Source organism: Schistocerca cancellata, chromosome 7 (genome assembly GCF_023864275.1).
Source record: "Schistocerca cancellata isolate TAMUIC-IGC-003103 chromosome 7, iqSchCanc2.1, whole genome shotgun sequence".
In the NCBI taxonomy this organism is placed as follows: domain Eukaryota; kingdom Metazoa; phylum Arthropoda; class Insecta; order Orthoptera; family Acrididae; genus Schistocerca; species Schistocerca cancellata.
The window spans coordinates 332,035,191-332,055,203 of NC_064632.1; the positions used below are offsets into that span (position 1 = coordinate 332,035,191).

General features: G+C 42.4%; 1 protein-coding gene across 1 annotated transcript in view; it reads right to left on the minus strand.

The window, feature by feature from the left end:
• Positions 1-18,915, minus strand: part of LOC126092757 (uncharacterized) — a 124,225-nt gene extending 105,310 nt beyond the window's left edge. The window contains exon 1 of the mRNA XM_049908483.1: positions 18,886-18,915. Coding sequence (XP_049764440.1) covers positions 18,886-18,915 — 30 coding nt within the window. The remainder of the gene's footprint in view (positions 1-18,885) is intronic.
• Between the last annotated feature and the right edge of the window lie 1,098 nt (positions 18,916-20,013).

The following is a 20,013-nucleotide window of genomic DNA, read 5'->3' on the forward strand; positions in this document are numbered from 1 at the left end:
AAACGAACTTTGTTCCACTACTCATGTTCATTTCAGGTATCACTGCTGTACCACCAGTTAATCGTACTGTGCTAACATTCTGCCCTCGATAACCAATGACATACCTGCACGTATCCCAAATGCAAATGACGCTGCAAAAAATTATAGCGCCATAATAAACTCCGAAATATGACCTCATTTGCAGTTTGAATGAACTTCGTCATTCCATAGACGTAATACAAAATCCTTGCAGTGTCTTGTAAATGCCAGCTGCTTAGCGGCGCTGCAGTAGCGTAGTTGCAGAAATACTGTGAGACTTTCGTGACTGTGTTACAACCCTTCTCAATTAATACTTCCTTTCATGTCCTTCGACTGTTACAACTGTGTTCCAATTTCTGTACAAACTGCAGATGACCTTTCGCTCTCTGTTTTTATCCCTACTACTTTGAACTTTCAGAATTTGAAGGAATGTATTCCACTCAATATCGTCTAAAGCTTTTTCTAAATCAACAAAGGCTATAAATGTAGCTTTGCCTTTCTTCAATATATCTTGTGAGGTAAGTCAGAAGATGTTCCGCCAAAAACCAAAGTAATCTCCCCGAGGTCGGTTCCTACCAGATTTTTCAGTCTTCTGTCAGTATTTCGCAACCATGACTTATTCGGTTGACACCTGTCACAATCTGCCTTATTTGCAACTGGAACTCTTACATTCTTCTTGATGTTTATTTCCTTTATTTATTTAGTTGCGACGCTGCGATACATTTGAGAAAGCCCATTATAATCCGAGAGCCGGCCCAGACAGCGACTGGGTCCGTGTTTTCTCGGTAGCCACGGCGGCAGCGGCCGGCCGCGGCGGCTCACGTTTCTTCCGGGAGGCGTCGGGCCGCGCCACGCCTGCTTATCTGCTTGCGAGTCGCCACAAAACACGTTCTTGGGTTGCAGAACGCGCCAGACCTGCTGACGTCCGAGGCGCTCAATTGTGGGGAACGGCCATTGTGTGGCACACGTAAGCAGCCTGCTAGAATGTCTGCCGCTGCGGCAAAATACCGCACAATGACGATAGACCCGCCTGCTTTGATTCTTGACCGCTATGCAGTCGTCGTAAATTATTCTGTCGATATTTCATATGGAAACTTACAGTCACGAGGAAGTGTCTCCATCACGTGCACACGATATACGTTTCTAATGGGAAATGGATAACGAAATGACACTCTGAAAGTAATAGACGAGATTTCGTATTAAGCAGCAGAATATCTACGGCAAATGCAAATAGGATCAGACGGGTAATGGGGTAACTAATGAAGAGGTACTGAATGGAATTTAGCGAAATGAAATTTATGGGATAAACTGACTAAAAACAGGGACTGGATGACAGGACACATTCTGAGGCACCAAGAAATCGGCAGTTCAATAATGGAGGTAAGTGTCGAGGGTAAAAAGTGTACGAGGAGACCAAGAGATGAATACAGCAAGTTCAAGCGCTTGTAGGCTGTAGTAATATCAGTGAAGGTGCTCACATAGTGTAGCCTAGCGTGAGGAGCAGTGTTAACCAATCTACGGTATGAAGACCCCAAAAATTTCAACATCTTACGTGAAAACCATGTCCACTGTGTCAAAAACAGCTTGACAAATTTAAATTTATTCTCTTTTTCTGTTCCGGTATTTGTGACACTTTCGTTAAACACGTTCTTTAACACTCTCCTAATTTTCGTTTTTGAACTGAGTATAAATATTGGAAGGTTTACCACAAAAATCCGAGAAAACCAATTTTTTCCCATTGCATTTACCCTGCTCTGTTTACCAGCCCGTACGTCGCTAGTGTTTTGCTCAGTGAGGATTTGGAGCTTGCTGGTAAATCAAGCGATGTTTTCATCGGAACATTAATATGGTCTGAACACAGTGTCCTGGATCCACTATAGTTATGTTGAGGCAAAGAATAAGGATTACGTAGTTATGGCTCACAGTCCACGAGATGGTACAGAAGCTGGCTGTGGGAACAGACACACAATTGTAGTCTGTCAATTCAAAGTAATGTGACTACCTGTCAAAGGCCCGAATAACCACCTTTAGGACCACTGCGAGAGGTGCAGGAAGAGAGTCACTCAGGTTCCGGAAGATATCAATAAGGATGTGGAGCTATGCCGTGGCCAGCTGCATTACGTTTCTCAGTTGAGAATCCAAGGCACGAACAACCCGATCATCGAGGTGGTCCCATAGATTCTCCATTGGGTTTTAAACCAGGGCATTTGGTGGCCAGAGGTGTACAGTAAACTCATCTTGATGTTCTTCGCACATTCACTGCGAGCTTTGTGACACGTCACATTGTCCTGCTGGTAGATGCCATCGAGCCGAGGAAAAATAAACTGCCTGTAGGGATGGGCATGGTTCCCAAGGATAGATTCATACTTATGTTGATTCATTGTGTCTCCCAGAATAACGCAGTCACCCAAGGAATGCCACGAAAACATTTCCCAGACCATAGCGCTTCTCGATTGTTGCAGGGTATTCGCTTTCAGACGTTTCATACTGTATATGCCAACGGCAATCTGTCTGACGAATCATAAAACGAGAATCATCTGAAAAGGCCATCTGCCACCACTCATCAGATGCCCAGTTACGGTACTGTCGTGCAAATTTCGGCCTTCGTCGCTATTGAACAGTAGTCAAGATAGGTGCATGAATCAATAAACCAGGCGCTTGCTGCAGACGCCCATACGCAGCGACGTTCGTGAACTGAACGGTCGTCGAAGAGACACTGTTGGTAGCCTCTTGGTTCATCTGGGTGGTCAGGTGCCCAACTGTTGCACGTCTATTCACCCGTTCACACTGCCGCAGCCACTGTTCAGCCCTGTCATCTAAGGGGCCGTGGTGCATCTCAGGTGCCTCGGCGCCGGTCTTGGACAGCGCCATTTTGTCGCGCATGGTACACTTTCACCATGGTGGCAAGTGAACTGTTGAAATACTGCCGTTTCATAAATGCTTCCACCCTTGGCCCAAAAGTCAATGACCATGCATTTTTGAACGTCCGATAAACCGCTACCTTTCCGCATGATGACATTAACAGCACTGACTGTCCTTCCCCAACTCCCAGACCCACCGACGCACCAACAAACTTAACCCACGCTCCACTGCTAGTGCTGCCACCTGCTGTCGGTGAGTGGTTATTGCACACTGATGTCAAACACAGGTGGTGGTTAGATTAATGTGACTGGACCGTGTAGCTTACAACCCCTTGGAAATTCTCTAAGTTGTACCTTTTTCTGACGTGAGGACAGTGATTATACTGTGAGGAATTATATTATTTCTAGTAAACCGACTTGACGATCGTGATTCCGCTCATTTATATGACTTAACACACCCAAAAACATAGTTTTTCATATTAGGTGCATTGTGCTGCCACCTAGTGCTAGGTACTCCATATCAGCTACCTCAGTAGTCATTAGACATTGTGAGAGAGCAGAATGAGGCACTCCGCGGAACTCACGGACTTCGAACGTGGTTAGGTGATAGGTTGTCACTTGTGTCATATGTCTGTACACGAGTTTGCCACACTCCTAGGTCCACTGTTAACGATGTAATAGTGAACTGGAAACGTGAAGCGACACGTACAACACAAAAGTGTACAGGTCGACCTCATATGCGGACTGACAGAGACCGCCAACAATTGAAGAGGGTCGTAATGTGCAATAGGAATTCCAAACTGCATCAGGATCCACTGCAATTACTACGACAGTTAGGTGGGAGGTGAGAAAACCTGGATTTCATGGTCAAGCGGCTGCTCATAAGACACACATCAAGCGAGTAAATGCCAAACGATGCCTCGCTTGGTGTAAGGATCGTAAACATTGGACGACTGACAGTGGAAAAACGTTGTGTGGAGTGACGAATCACGGTACACAATGTAGCGATCCGTTGGCACGGTGTGGGTATGGCGAATGCCGGGTGAATGTCATCTGCCAGCGTGTGTAGTGCCAACAGTAAAATTCGGAAGCTGTGGTGTTATGGTGTGGTCGTGTTTTTCTTTGAGAGGACTTGCACCACTTGTGGTTTTGTGTGGCACTATCACAGCACAGGCCTAAATTGATGTTTTAAGCACCTTCTTGCTTCCCAGTGTTGAAGAGCAATTTGGTGATGGCGACTGCATCGTTCAACATGATCAAGCACCCGTGCATAATCCACGTCCTTTGGCGGATTGGTTGTAAGGCGTCCGGATTTAATGGACCTTACACGAACTTTATCCAGAATGACAGTACGATACTGTATGAGATCCTAAGAAAATAATAATTACATTATATCAACAAAAGGCAATTGAAGTTAATCTCATGTACCCATTAAACTAACAAAACAATCTCTATCAATATATGGACAGTGGCATGAAAGAAACAAGTTCAAGCAAAACGTATTTTGGAGACAAACAGAGCAGGTGGCTAATGAAATCGCAAAACTCCCACTAGCAAGAGAACAGCAAGCTTTAGTGCAGAAAGGGATAAGGCCAGAAAAATACATTATTCCTTTTAGCGTAAATAAGGCCATGACCCAGAAAGAAAAATAAAAATGTTTATTCACCTCTAGCGAGACAGTGATTGGCTGAAACCGTACTTGGCGACCCAGACGCAACACGGTGGGGAGATCCCCATTATATAAAAGCATTTTGAGACCTAAAATTAAGGCTCTCTCCCTCTCTCTCTCTCTCGCTCTCTCCCCCTCTCATCCCGTGGCAGACTGCGCAAGTGTGGAAAGAAGCAAAGGCGTTGAGAGTTTGCTTTTTGTGAAGTGAGGGAATTTTTGCACTCAAAGATAGTCTGCACGTGGCTCCAACCCATAGCGAGTGTGCAATAGCCATTATTTCGACTAGGAAAAAATTAATATTCTACAGAATGCAGGAAAATTGCGACTGAATGAATTCAGTCGATGCCAGAGTACGGAATTAGCATTTCAAATCTAGTACGGAGACGGCGCTGTTGCGCATTAGGCCATGTTGAGTCTACAGTTTACTCACTCCAACTTGTGTATGCTTTGACCATTGAATATCAAAAGCTAGGATACTGAGTGCATGAGGATTTTTCATTGATTCAAAAAGTACATTTATTCTCCACCAACTCGGTGCATTGACCAGCTACAACAATGTAGATTTAAATGAGGTGATGGGGATTTTTACTATTTGTTCTTTCCTGTGATAAAAAAATTTCATGTGTAGATATAACAATCTTAATAATCGTCATTTCAATATGTCCAAGAATTAAATATTTTGTTATTTACTATCAAAAGTAATTGAATGTGATTGTTGTTTATCACTTGACCCCTGAAAGCAACAGTTGATAGATCATATATATAGTAAAAAGGAGAATAGCTATTTTGCCTTTCTAGAATAGACCCCGAACTTTCACTTTTATTAATTGATGCATTCTAGGTACTTGACAGCAGCATTTCTAAGTATTTTTGTTACGATCCACACCTGATATTAACTGCCTTACAGGGCCAGGGTCATATTCATTTAGAATGTCTATTTGACACCAGGGGCTTTAGAAGACAGTTCAGAGGTTTTGTCCATTTGCGCACTAAGTGGTAAGCTAAGTTTGCACTCATTAGTACACCCACTATGCAGATACAAAGGTTGGACGTACAATATGGTTACAAGACAATAACATCCCTGCAATGGACTGGCCTGCACAGACTCCTGACCTGCATCCTACAGAACACCTTGGGGATGTTTTGGAACGCCAGCTTCGTGCCAGACCTCACTGAGCAACATTGATACCTCTCCTCAGTGCAGCACTCCGTGAAGAATGGGCTGCCATTCCCCAAGAACCCTTCCAGCACCTGATTGAACGTATGATTGCGAGATTGGAAGCTGTCATCAAGGCTGAGGGTGGGCCAACACCATACTAAATTCCAGCATTACCGATGGAGGGCGCCACGAACTTTTAAGTCATTTTTAGCCAGGTTCCCGGATACTTTTTACCACCTAGTGTATGTACAAGGTGTATCAAGTTTTGGAAATTTGTAGTAAGGTCTTTTGGCATCAAACTGCTGAGATCATCGGTCCCTAAGCCCACACGCTGCTTAATCTAACTTAAACTGACTTACGTTATGAACAATACACTCATCCTTGCCTGAGGGAGGACTCAAACCTCCAACTGGGGGAGCCACTCTGACCGTGACAAGGCGCCTCAGACCGGGCGGCTACCCCACACGGTAGAAGGTGTAACAGAACGACGTTTTACGAATTTGGGAAATTATAGAGGGTGGAATTCTGAACTTTTGGAGCAGGGAACCTTTAGCCAGAAAACTGGAATAACGTTTCTATAGGACTACGCACTTTCCACGCATCCGATAGCCTAAATGAAATACCAGATTACTGTCGTCTGGGAAACTTTTACTGATAAAATAACAGCGTACATGTAAGTATTGTAAACCGAATTCATGGCTTGTGACGACCGCCAGCTTCGTTACATAATGTGCAAACATGACCCTCTTTCATGCTATCAAGTGCTATATAGATGCGCTCAGTAACCTTAGGTGCTTTTCCTGGTGGTGCTGATTACACCCCAGAGAAAAAAATTCAAGAGGGCACATGCAGGCCAAGGGACTGGGCATCCACTTCGAATTACTCGCTGCCTCAAGTTGTCTGTGAGTCATGCTCTGGCCCGACGGTCAAAGAACACTGGAGCACACCCATGCTGAAGCCACAACGTAGTACGTAATTGCAAGGGAAAGTCCTTCAGAAGTTGAGACAAGGCATTCTCCTAAAAGTTGAAACACCATGGACCATCCAACCTGGTAAGATGTGAGGCGAAGTAAAGTGATCTCCAAGAAATCCAACTCAAATGTTTACTGAGCATCTCATCTAGTAACTTCTTGTATGAGCAGTGCGTATAGAGCGCAAAATGCTGCAGAAACTTTATACCACATTTCCTCTACAATCCTGCCGTGCAGGGTAGCCGCGTGGTCTAGGGCGCCTTGTCACGATTCGCGCGGCTGCCCCGTCGGAGGTTCGAGTCCTCCCTTGGGCATGGGTTTGTGCGTTGTCCTTAGCGTAAATTAGTTTAAGTTAGATTAAGTAGTGTGTAAGCCTAGGGACCGATGACCACAGTATTTTGGTCCCAGAGGAACACCACAAATTTCCAAAAATCTCCTCTACAATCTTCCAAATGTTTGAAAAACACCCTGTAGAGACGTACGAACAAGTTACAGTGACTTTGAAGCCCATCCTATGGAGCTTACTGGGTAGGTTGCCGTGAAGGTCGTAGATTTTGTCTATCATATGTCCAATAAGTAAACTGAGATTTTCTAGAGGCAACCGTTTCAGCTTATTATACTGGAGGTTCCTGTGCTGTACTGTTTCTTCCTCTCTTCATTGCTCTTGCATTAACTTCAGGGATATGGCCAAACGCATTGAAATCAGTGATAAGCAACTGCGTTCTTTATGAGAAGGTCCATGTGCTTGTTTGGTTGGATGCCTAGGTGCGCTGGCATACATAGTTACATAGTTCTCAAGTTCCATTAAGCCGAACATGATAAACATCCGCATTATGCTCTCAAGAAGAACGTTGTTGTCTCTATTTCTGGGGTACTGAGAGCCGATAATAAATTTAACGGGAATAAGTTTCAGCCCTAGAGGCCTGATGAAATGGAGAGCTTGTATGATGGCCGAAGTCACAGTCGTAGACACTGAAGTACTCGCTAGGAGTGAGTATGTTCGGCCTGTATAGAGATCAGAACAAAAGAAGGCACTTCCCTCACATGGCTGATCATTTATTTTCGCCTTTTCAGTGAACATTTTAAACGTAACTGACCTCTACATTGGAAAGGTAGCAGTGAGTACGTTTTTAATGTTTTGTGACTAGATGATTGTTGCACTAAAAGAGTAACTGAGAAAAGGAATTTCTAGGTACTGATTCGTTCGGAAAACTGAGCAGTGAGGAAACGTTCTTGTTAAGCACCGATTGCCACTCAGCAGCGTGCTTGTTTCAATAGAGACGATGTTTTGTCAAAAGAAAATCGTACACTTCGAGTAGTTACTTAGCGTTCGCCGTACCATACTATTAGACAAAATCGTATTGACATTCGATTCCGTTCCTATTATCCAGGAGTGTACTATAATTCAACAGAACGTTAAACACCCAGGCTAACACAGGAAGGATAGGTACGCAGCCCAAGCGATCTGACGTAACGGAACGCTTGCCAAACACGATCAGGGTCAACAAGAACATTACGTCCTATTCTCGCCAGCCTTACTACTGCACGTAACACTACACAATATGTTTTTGCGCGTTATATGCAGAAAAATTTTTAAACGACTACAGACATCCAAAATATCTCCTACACATTTCGTGTTATCATGATTCAGCATTCTTATGCTGCAGGTATTCTTCGACAAACACAACTGGCCACTAGAGAAAAGAGTCACGCAATGTCGCATGTGCGTACAAACGAACATAGACGTAGACTCTCTACATTCGGTAAAACAATAAAATAACTGCCTGGTTTTGTAATCGTCAGGTTTCAACAGAATGTTGACCACCACAACACTGTCTTTTCTGTATCTGAAGGTCTTTTGCGTTACTACCACAAGATTATTGGTTCGTCGGGCGTGAAAGTCACACAGATCTATCCATATCACTAAAACTCACACAGTCAAAGCGCAGAGGTTATTAATCTGAAGTCTGGTTCGAATATTACAGTGAAAGATCCTGTACAAGATGATGTGAAGTATGAACCAGAGCGCAACTTGATTCTGTCACATACGTTACCCTTTTCCAGGAACGAACTTCAGTGTGACTAAAAAAATAAAACTAAATAAAAGAGTCAAGATAACAATATGGATGAAAGGATTATCTTTCTGACAGCAGCAAAACCACCAAGCCACCAAGCCACGCACACATGGAACATCTACATTGATTAAAAATCGCTAAGGAGCAACTGACACTTGTTAAAAACTGCCAACTGCTACAACGGACACTGCTACGGACACCTGACCAGTGATAGTAAAAGAAAATGTAGAGTGCGGAAGCCTGTGCATGAACGTTCTGTATGCATCTGACAGTTCATGCAGTACCGTGTTTGATGAACGTTTGTTGTGGAACTGATTTGTGCGACATTCCGTGTGGTACGGCAACGTGTCTGCAAGACATTATTTGTGTGCTTACGATAGTGGACAAGCAGTAATGGGTGTGTCCAAAAGTGTTATCTCACGATTAAAAAAGATCGCTGAAGGTGGAAATGCTTTACGAATGTATGTCGGTGGTCGTTAGTGCTGCCAGCGTTCGCTAAGGGCCATCTCACTCCTAGGCGGATCGCTGCAGCCCTTGCAGCTGCTACCGGTACAAATGTCTGTATTTCTCGACGGTTAAATTAGGCTGGTCTGTATGCTCAGAAGACTGTTAAACGCATCCCGCTTCAACCAAGTCATTTGTAAATGTCTTTAACAACATGTAATGTGCATTTTATAATGGGGTGTTTATTCCTAGATTTGGTGGCAGCAATTGACAAAACATGTGCTCTACAGTGAATGTATGGCAGCTTATGGCCCTTCCTCTCTGACAACCGAGCGCGGACTCCTGAGATAGAACCACTAAAATTAGCAGCACCGTCGAAAGAACAAGATAATAATCTGTCGTAAGAAAGTTTTCTTTTCTTTAGTTCAGTACCAGTTGCTGTAAATATGGATTCAGCTGAAGTGCTTTTCAACTCAACGAGACATAAAAACCTTTCCTTCACTTCAAACGATGGAGACTGTGCAACATATCGAACTACTAAAGACAGTTCACTTTGGTTGTAAACATTTGTAGATTCGTCTCTCATTAATGAAAAATATTTGTCATGGAGAAGTGTTTCATCTTGAAAGTCTAAAGACTCTCCCAAACAAGTCAACAATTCTGACGCAGTACACTTACTAAGATATGTGGACCTTTCGCTCTGAAATTTTAACTACTTTTCAAGATTAATGTCGCTTTTCAGTACTACCTTACGAATTAGAGGTTCATATTTTGTTGTGTGGGGTATTTCTTCCTTACTAAGGAAATACAGACTTCGAATTAACGATGACAATGCTTGGCGGTTTAAAGCTTTTTCATTTTCATTTTGTTTAAATATCTGTGTATGAACTGGAGCGTTTAATCCCTGTAATCTACAATTTTCAAGTGCAACGGCTCTTGCATGTTTTTCTGAGTTGGCGTGCTTTTCTAGTTTTCCCGTGCTTCCGGTAGATTTTCTAAATTTAGTGAAAGGCACAGAAATGAACACTCCTCCTGTTTTCTGTAGAGCTTCGATATCGTTTTTAAAATGCATTTCACACAATTTGCAGAAAGCCCCACCCCGCTCGTGATCAAAGTACAACCAATTGTACTTACATTCCCATTTTTACTGATACTTAATCTCGCGTTCAATACTTTGTTTAGAATTGCAATTCACGCATGGGCCAGAAATATTTATCGTTTGAAAACTGTGGAAGGGAAACTGCAGACTTGGTAGACCTACGCAATTCATCGCCACAATCACTAGCACTTCTTTCAGTAGACTCACACTCGTCTTTGTCTTTTGCAATACACTGTCTTTTATTAGAAAAGAAAGAAGTTAAAGCTTGTTGTTTCCACATTGTATCTCGGCACTAACACTTCTTTTTATGTTAGAAACTGACGAAGACTGCACGTAGTACACTACATAATCACATCACACTTCCATAGTAACCTGTCGACTGACTGTTACAACCTTACATTGAGTTTTTATACAACAATGAAAGCTTAGACTATACTCGTAGAGCAGCGTTGTCAAACGTCCCAATCATGGTGGCAAAAATTGTGTATCCCCATTGACACTGCGAAAATCGTTGTCAAGTGCACACAAATATTTGGTTTGAGCTTTGGACTCATCGATTAGGAAAAATCTATATGGATATTAAATCTTAGAAATATTCCCAGTAATGAAATAAAAAAATTAAAACAATCTTTTATAATGTCAGATGCTTCTTCCAATTCCGTAGCAATGCCCGGGGACGTGTTTTGCGACATAAGGTTTATTCTAAGGGCAAATAAAGTATAGATACGAGTGGTGGATAAGAATAAAGTTCGCAGCGAGGGTGGGATGCGTAGCTAAGAGATTCGCTTACACGTTAGGCCGATTGGTGGTGCGATGAGGGAAGACAGGAGAGAGGGAAGGCTGACTTACTCCACAATCGGCGTTGCCAACACACCTTGCAACCCTTAGCTTTACCGCACACTTATTATACAGCAACTGCTAATTTGTTGGTGTTGGCAATAATAATAATAATAATAACAGAACAATTGACGCTAAGTCTTCCAAACCGAACCGATAAGTAACGAAACGAAACTATAGGGACCCAGCCGCCACACATTCATTTTGCTTGTAAAAACTGCATGTCATCACGACGTCTCCATAGTTGACTCCAAACTTCGTTAGCAACAGCAGCTGGCATAGTTTAAATTTTGTCACAACGGTACAAGGTAACAAACCAGGTGATAATTTTTATTTTCCACCACAACTATAGATATGAATTTCTCGAGGGGGGGGGGGGAATTTCCAATTTCCGGGGGAGGGGACGTTCCCCCCCAGGGCCACCCCCTGAATTCATCACTGCACACCATGGTTCCGCAGTCTTCCCAGAGCCTCTTGAGTGCAAGGACTGCCAAATTTGGTGGACGTATGTTGCATACTTGTACCACTGCACTGATGAAATCTGAAATGGGCACATTTCTAGGAGGCACCCTGCTGAGTGCCTTCAGAGCATTGGCGGCGCGAGGGGGGGTATTGTCCCACTCCTCCCGCAAGGTGATTTTCAGTTCTTGCACGATTCGGGGGGTGCAGGGTGGGGAGGGGCTGTACCTTGAGAAACACATCTGCCAAGAGCATCCCAGGTGTGCTCTCTCTGTAGTTGTAGTCAGCCTGGTCCCTAACGCCCACTAGCGGGCGGCCCAGCTTTTCATAGTGGGCGGCAGGCGGTTGGGGGTTAAAGATATTTTCATTAGGTTTTCATAAAATTTTGACGTAAAGTATTTGGTAAGTGATTATTCTTATTATAATATGCTTTAGCTTGCGACAACTCTGCTTTATAAATTACTTTCTTACTTTATAAATCACCATCACTGTAGAAAGTTTAAAAATCAAGCGTTTAAAAAAATTTTCTACTAACAGAGATATAAAAGTGGGCGGTAGGCAAGGGCGCCCTTACCTGGGGGCAAGAGGGGCCTCCCCCACCACACACACTGTGGCTCTTAGTGAAAGGAAAAATATGTGGTGTACTCAGGTGTTTTTCTTTCAAGAAAATGATTAAAGTCGGTATTATGTGGGTTTTAAACAGGGTCGGACTGGCTACTTACACGTCGCCATTCGTCTTCCAAAACATTAAAAATACTCCTCATTCCCCCTCCCTCGAACTACGGTATGGGCGCCCTTGACGGAAGGTAAAAAACGTTGACTACCGCTACTTTAGGGTTTAGGTCCAGGGAGTACGCAGACCATTCCATACGTTCAATGTCTTCACTTTCCAGTGTGTCCGACACCTCAGCGGTCCCATGTGGGTGGCTATTGTCGGCCATAAACAGAAAGTTTGGACCTATTGCACCCCTAAATAGACGGACATGATCCAGAACAATCTCCCTGTGCTGTAACGGTACCTCGTGCAATGATATGCAGCGGTGTTCGGCCATTGTGCATCATGCCTGCCCATACCATAATTCCCTAGCCGTACCGATGACTTTGATGAAAATCCCTGTGGTGTTTAACGTCTTACTCTCTTTTTCCGCCCTAACTGGGGCCAGAATCACTTGTCACAGAAGCGGGATTCGTCGGAGAACGTCACTGTGGACAACGACCAACACGCTCTCTGCATCAACGAACTCTTTCTCGATGCTTTAGAGCAACCTGGTTTAAAAATACCCGAAGCTGTTGACATCCTATGGTTAAGTACGTATCGCACAGTTCATGCTATTTTCCTAACCTACAAGTCCATTATAATGGCATGTGAACATATACACAAGGACGGCGCGGATTTAACAAGTTTCGCTGGAGGAATCTTGTTAGAAATGATGAATTCCAATTTCATTGTTGGTTTAGTGATTTTAGACGATACGTTAAATGCAGTCTCAAACTTATGTAAAGTTTTGCAGAGACAATCATTTAAAATTTCGAAAATCCCTCTACTTGCTTCTGGAACTCTGGAACATTTAAGACACATCGACTGTCTTTGTGGCTGCGATGGACATAGAGCAGAAAATGAATCTCTTAATAAAATTAAAAAACTGCAAGAGGACGCAACAGAAGTTAAAGGTGTGCTATTCACGAACGTAGAGGAGCAGATTCAAGCTATGAAAAGCGCAAAGAAATTTGTTAAAAGTATGATTGATGAAATTGAGCACCGGTTTAATGAGAAGGCAATAAAAGTGATAGAACTAAGTGCATATTTTGAAAGTTTTAAAAAATTTCTATAGTTTAGTGATAATGATTGTAAAGAACTGTGCTCGATTTTGGGACTTACAAACGTCGACGCTGTTATTGCAGACTTGCATTCTTTTAGGTGCGTTGTTAGTAATAAATCAGACAATACGTCTTCTGATGTTGCTTCTTTCATTCTGAGAGCCGACATCGGCTACGAAGCCTTACGGCCACTCGCTAAATGTGTACTGTGCATTCGCGTTTCGACTTGCAGTGTGGAAAGGTCATTTAGTACAATGAACAGGGTGATGACAAAATTAAAGAATAGGACGGGTCAGGAAACGCTCCAAGCTTGTGTGAAGATTTCAACTGAAGGGGACGACGAGTCAACAGAAAGTTTTATTGATGACGTCATCAAGAGATATGCTGTAAAAAAGCCTCTATGTATTAGTTTGATGTAAATGTGAGTTTTTTGTCAAATAGCGAAAAAATTGAGCAAATGAAAAAACTGAAAAAAAGAAAAAATTAAAACACCGAGTTGCTTTCGAAAACCTACGGAAGTGTTACTTAACCCTTTCCTTGGTAATGTTGCTCTCAAGCAACATGTTCCTTCTTATTGTCTTGTGGACGGCTTTCACGAACACGGGCAACTTCTTGTCAGTGTTGCTGTCTGTTAACATTTCCTGAACACGATACAGCGCGTAGTTGTTCTAATTGTTGACCGAGAGGCGCACAGAAATCGTTTGTTTGAGTACAAATAACGATTAGCTGAGACTAAGCTGTGTAGTGTTCTAAATTATTATATGGTTTACATGGTAGAACTATGAAGAGATAAGTGTATCTGCAATTTATTTGCAGAAAATGTATGCCTTTGTAATATGAAGTGTTATTTGTGTTTATAAGCAAATAATTGTCTGAGAAAAGACAAAATACACACGTTGCTTTAGAGCAATATTGCCATTAAAAGTAATTGAAAAATAACATCACGGCTAATAGGTACGTTTGCCTGCAGCTAAAACGAAGATGAATCCAGCGAGTTTTTATGGAAAAAGGATGTGTAAAGCCACTATATTTCCTCCCTCTGGACCCTTTGCTTTCTGACTGCGCCAGTTCATGTTCGGAACTAGATATTCTAGCGGACAGTTTTGAAAACGATCCGGATTACCAGCCTCAAAATTTCACGAAATAATCAGTTGATAATCATAGCAGAAACTGATTCTGAAGATGATGAAGTAACAATAGACGAAGTAGTACTGCAACACCCATGTGACATAAGTGGCACACCAGAACCCTCTACCTCCAACAAGAATAGCGTCCCCCCAGCAAGTCAGCTCAAATGGGTGAAACAAGACCTTATGTGTGATTATTCAGTTCTGTCTCATAGTAGCCTACGTGAATCGTGTAGTGAAAGTCCTTTGCAATATTTCAGGAAACTACTGAGCTCTGAGATAATAAAACTGATTGTTTCAAACCTATATTCTGTGCAGCACGCTATTTTACATGGGTATAATAAATTTGCCGTCATATACCGATTACTGGAATCAGTCTACTAATATAGAAAAAATCTCCAGTGTTGTGGGCTTGAAAAGATTTCAGAAACTCTGCAGATATCTTCACTTCTCGAATAATGAGAATTCTGCCAGTTCCAGCGACAGGGTGGTGAAAATTAGACCTGTTCTGGATGCTGTAGCAAGCAAGTCTCGAAACCTTGATGGAGAAAATCACTATTAAATCGATGAGGTACCGGGGCTGGCAATCTACGTTAATACACTACTGGACATTAAAATTGGTACACCATGAAGCTGACGTGCTACAGATGCGAAGTTTAACCGACAGGAAGAAGATTCTGTGATATGCAAATGATTAGCTTTTCACAGCCGGTGGCGACACCTACAACGTGCTGACATGAGGAAAGTTTCCAACCAATTTCTCATACACAAACAGCAGTTGACCGGCGTTGCCTGGTGAAACGTTGTTGTGATGCCTCGTGTAAGGAGGAGAAATGCGTACCATCACGTTTCCGACTTTGATAAAGGTCGGCTTGTAGCCTATTGCGATTGCGGTTTATCGTATTGCGACATTGCTGCTCGCGTTGGTCGAGATCCAATGACTGTTAGCAGAATATGGAATCGGTGGGTTCAGGAGGGTAATACGGAACGCCGTGCTGGATCCCAACGGCCTCGTATCACTAGCAGTCGAGATGACAGGCATCTTATCCGCATGGCTGTAACGGATCGTGCAGCCACGTCTCGATCCCTGAGTCAACAGATGGGGACGTTTGCAAGACAACAACCATCTGCACGAACAGTTCGACGACGTTTGCAGCAGCATGGAATATCAGCTCGGAGACCATGGCTGTGGTTACCCTTGACGCTGCATCACAGACAGGAGCGCCTGCGATGGTGTACTCAACGACGAACCTGGGTTCACGAATGGCAAAACGTCATGTTTTCGTATGAATACAGCATCATGATGGTCGCATCCGTGTTTGGCGACATCGCGGCGAACGCACATTGGGAGCGTGTATTCGTATCACCCGGCGTGATGGTATGGGGTGCCATTGGTTACACGTCTCGGTCACCTCTTGTTCGCATTGACAGCACTTTGAATAGTGGACGTTACATTTCAGATGTGTTATGACCCGTGGCTCTACCCTTCATTCGATCTCTGAGAAACTCTACATTTCAGCAGGATAATGCACGACCGCATGTTGCAGATCCTGTACGTACCTTTCTGGATACAGAAAATGTTCAACTGCTGCCCTGGCCAGCACATTCTCCGGATCTCTCACCAATTGAAAACGTCTGGTCAATGGTGGCCGAGCAACTGGCTCGTCACAATACGCCAGTCACTACTCTTGTTGAACTGTGGTATCGTGTTGAAGCTGCATGGGCAGCTGTACCTGTACACGGCATCCAAGCTCTGGCTCAATGCCAAGGCGTATCAAGGCCGTTGTTACAGCCAGAGGTGGTTGTTCTGGGTACTGACTTCTCAGGATCTATGCACCGAAATTGCGTGAAAATGTAATCACATGTCAGTGCTAGTACAATGTATTTGTCCAATGAATACCCGTTTATCATCTGCATCCTTCTTGGTGTAGCAATTTTAATGGCGAGTAGTGTATATTCAGAACAAACCCCACAAAGGGGGCTTCAAGATTTTTGTACGGGCAGGAGTGTCTGGAATTGTATACGATTATATTCCATATATCGGACTTATCAGAAGATGAAAAGATATTTGGAATTACTGGCCAAGTTGTAATTTTGCTGCGTAAGGCAATAGCTGAGCCGCTCAACTCAAGAGTGTACTTCGACAACTTCTTTCCCACACTGGAACTGTTCATTTTCCTGGAGAATAAAGTGAAGAACATAGATTCTCTGGGAACGGTACGTAGGAATCGTATAAAAGATCGCCCACTTGAACTAGAGAAGTCATTATTAACGCGAGTTCGGGGAAGCTACGGTTAGGTTGGATGAAAATTCAGGAACCGTCGTAGTTAGATGGACAAATAACAAAGCAGTGTGTTTAGAAAGTTCATTTTATGGGACAGAACGAGTGAAGCCTGTGAAACGTTGCAATCCTGTTTAAAAACGAAAGACAGATGTGCCATGTCTGAACACTCTCTGTTTCTACAATAAGTGTATGGGTGGTGTAGACCTGACGGGAATCCTTATCGAACTATACAGAGTGGCTTTTCAAGTCAAAGCGCTAGTAACTGAGAATTTTTTGCTTGTTATTGGGCCCGTGTGTCGTCAGTGCATCGTTACTTTTCGCCGTGACAATTGTGGTATGAAAATTTCATTGAAATCATTTCGAATAGACATTGCTAATGCTTTGATGGGTGCAAACAAAAAGAAAGCAAGGAGACCTAGTAAGAAATCGCCACCTCCCAAGAAGAGAGCAAAGATTCCAGTGCCTGTACAAGACGTGAGGTTCGATGGCCTAGACCATTGGCCTATCCATGGATCAAAGGGTCGATGTTGTTCTTGCCCAAGAGGTTACTCAACAGTCACGTGTTCTACGTGCAATATGGTTTTGTTTTTTGTGCCTGGAAAAAAATATGTCAAAGCATTTCATACAAAATGTAATTGATGTACGAAATTATCCATCGTTGGTAATCTTCGTTTTCCGTTGTTGCGTGCTTCAGGAGACTGATCTTTTCATGTATGAAGACAATAAGATGGTTGTGGACACTTTTATCGCAAATGAACTGAAGTGAAGCAGAAAGTAAATTTCCATCAAATTTCAGTATATCAGTGTCACTACTTGGCAATGTTGCTCTCAATCAAAATTATGTTTTTTTTATATAATGAATAAACATTACAATTAAAACATTTATTTATTATCATTATTCGAAGTCTATATAATGAGGATAAACAAGGAAAAATTTTTTTCTCTACAACTTACATTTTGGCCAAATAAAGGGTTACTAAGGCTTTACGTACTATGACAGAAGTAAACACATTGCTCTGCCTACTGCATACGAAACGGAAACAAACATGACTTGATTCATCTCTGTCGAGCGGTGGAGCGGGGCATGTACGCTGCCTTGCAATTATGTTGCGACTTCGCACCATACCTCCCTCAGTCCCTCTTGTTTTTGTCTCTGCAGATCATTTGTCAAGCGTCAGTTGTAGTGAGTGGTTCTACTATGATTTCCTGTGGATAACTGATTACGTATTCACAAGTTAGGTTTCGTACGTCTCTCTCAACATATGAAAAACGAGTAAAGGGTAGGTGCATGTCATCATACCCATACATAAAAATGAGTTGGTGTCTGTCTGTTTCTGAGTGTCCGAGACACGCAACACGAGAAAAGAACTATATTGTCTTTCCTCAAAGCAAAGGGGTGTAAGTTACAAAACGGAATATTTGAAGATATATGCACCATACTCTAGTGAAAGAACAAATTTAGTTGGTAGCAAAGGGTTATAGATGTATGGGGTGATCTGAATTATTTCCTAGCAATTATATGAAGAATTACTTAACAAGTGCTTTTGCTTTGGATGCAAAGAGATGCAAGTGTACATTCATCTCTTTGGTTCCAAACATTTAATAAATTCTTATGGTCAGTTGATTCGCTGAATTATGCAGAATTAGGCAGATTAAAAACTGTTTTTGCATTGAATAGATTAAAAAAGAAGATTAGAAGAATATGAACATATTAAGAAAAATGGAGATGATAAACAGACAGGCAGTAAAAGTGATAATAGTGATCCTCAGTCAGTAACGATCCACATTGCTTTTAGTGATACTGAAGGCGGTCAGAAAAAGACCATTGTTAAGTATTGGATGTATGTCATAGAGCGCACCTCTTGAAGGCCACTGACAACAACTTCCTGGTTTCAGCCCACTCCTGTTTGGAATGTTATACATAACTAACCTCAGTGATTACATGAATTTTAATCCCATTGAAGCGATCAAACCCACGATGGCCAAACTGAGCCATAATACAGTTCAATGCACTGCCACCATTTGCCGTAACAACAGATTAATAACAGAACCTGCAGCACTTACTTTAATTTGTTCTTCCAGTTTACCATCCATTCTATACAAATCAAATCAAACAGATCACTAGAGATGGAGGGCCAAGCACACAGTCATCTAGTGACGTGGTGCCATCTGATGATGCTATGTGGCACTCAGAACAGATATTTAAAAAAAAAAAAAAAAAAAGAGGAGTGTTTGCATTGTATGTGCTAAGAGTTTGGTTTGAAATTTATTTCTGTGGGTAACATTGTTTATTCATTTGCCTTATTCACTCCATTATATTTATATAATCAATAAAATTTATGTTTATGGATTACGAGAAAATGGGACAAAATACTGTACTACATTGTTGTGCTTCGTTCCGAACGTGATACTAATGAAAGTCAAAGGGACGTAAGTGACTACTTGGAGGCAGGAGGGATGTAATTGCTAACATTATTGGTAAAACATTACTGAGCACAACATTCCCGAATTAATTCACTAATATTGGTTGTATAGCTTAATTAATACCTACAGTATATGATGGATACTGTAGACAATGTAACAAATGAACACACAATTTAAACTTTTCACACGAGCTTTGAAGCCTATTTTCTCAGAATCGTGATTTTGTCTCTTACACCCTTTTGCTTTTAACCACCCCTATTTTGAACCCTGTTTTTTAACCAACCTTTTTTTAAAAAAGCTTTTCAGCTGCTTTCGAGTGGGGGGAATACTGTATTTTTGACGTTATTTGATAAGTCAAAAGAAAAGAAAACGCAATGAAGAGGTAAAAAGACTCTATATATTGCTATCGACATGTTGTTTGATTTATTTGTTTGTATGTGTCCCGCATCTCGTGGTCGTGCGGTAGCGTTCTCGCTTCCCACGCCCGGGTTCCCGGGTTCGATTCCCGGCGGGGTCAGGGATTTTCTCTGCCTCGTGATGGCTGGGTGTTGTGTGCTGTCCTTCGGTTAGTTAGGTTTAAGTAGTTCTAAGTTCTAGGGGACTGATGACCATAGATGTTAAGTCCCATAGTGCTCAGAGCCATTTGAACCATTTGTTTGTGTGTGTATAGATACGTTCCCTAAAAAATGAATGTCGATGTTTCGAAATGTCTGGTCGACACTCTACATGTTCACTTCTCATAGTTTCCGAAGCGAACGTTGCCAAGAA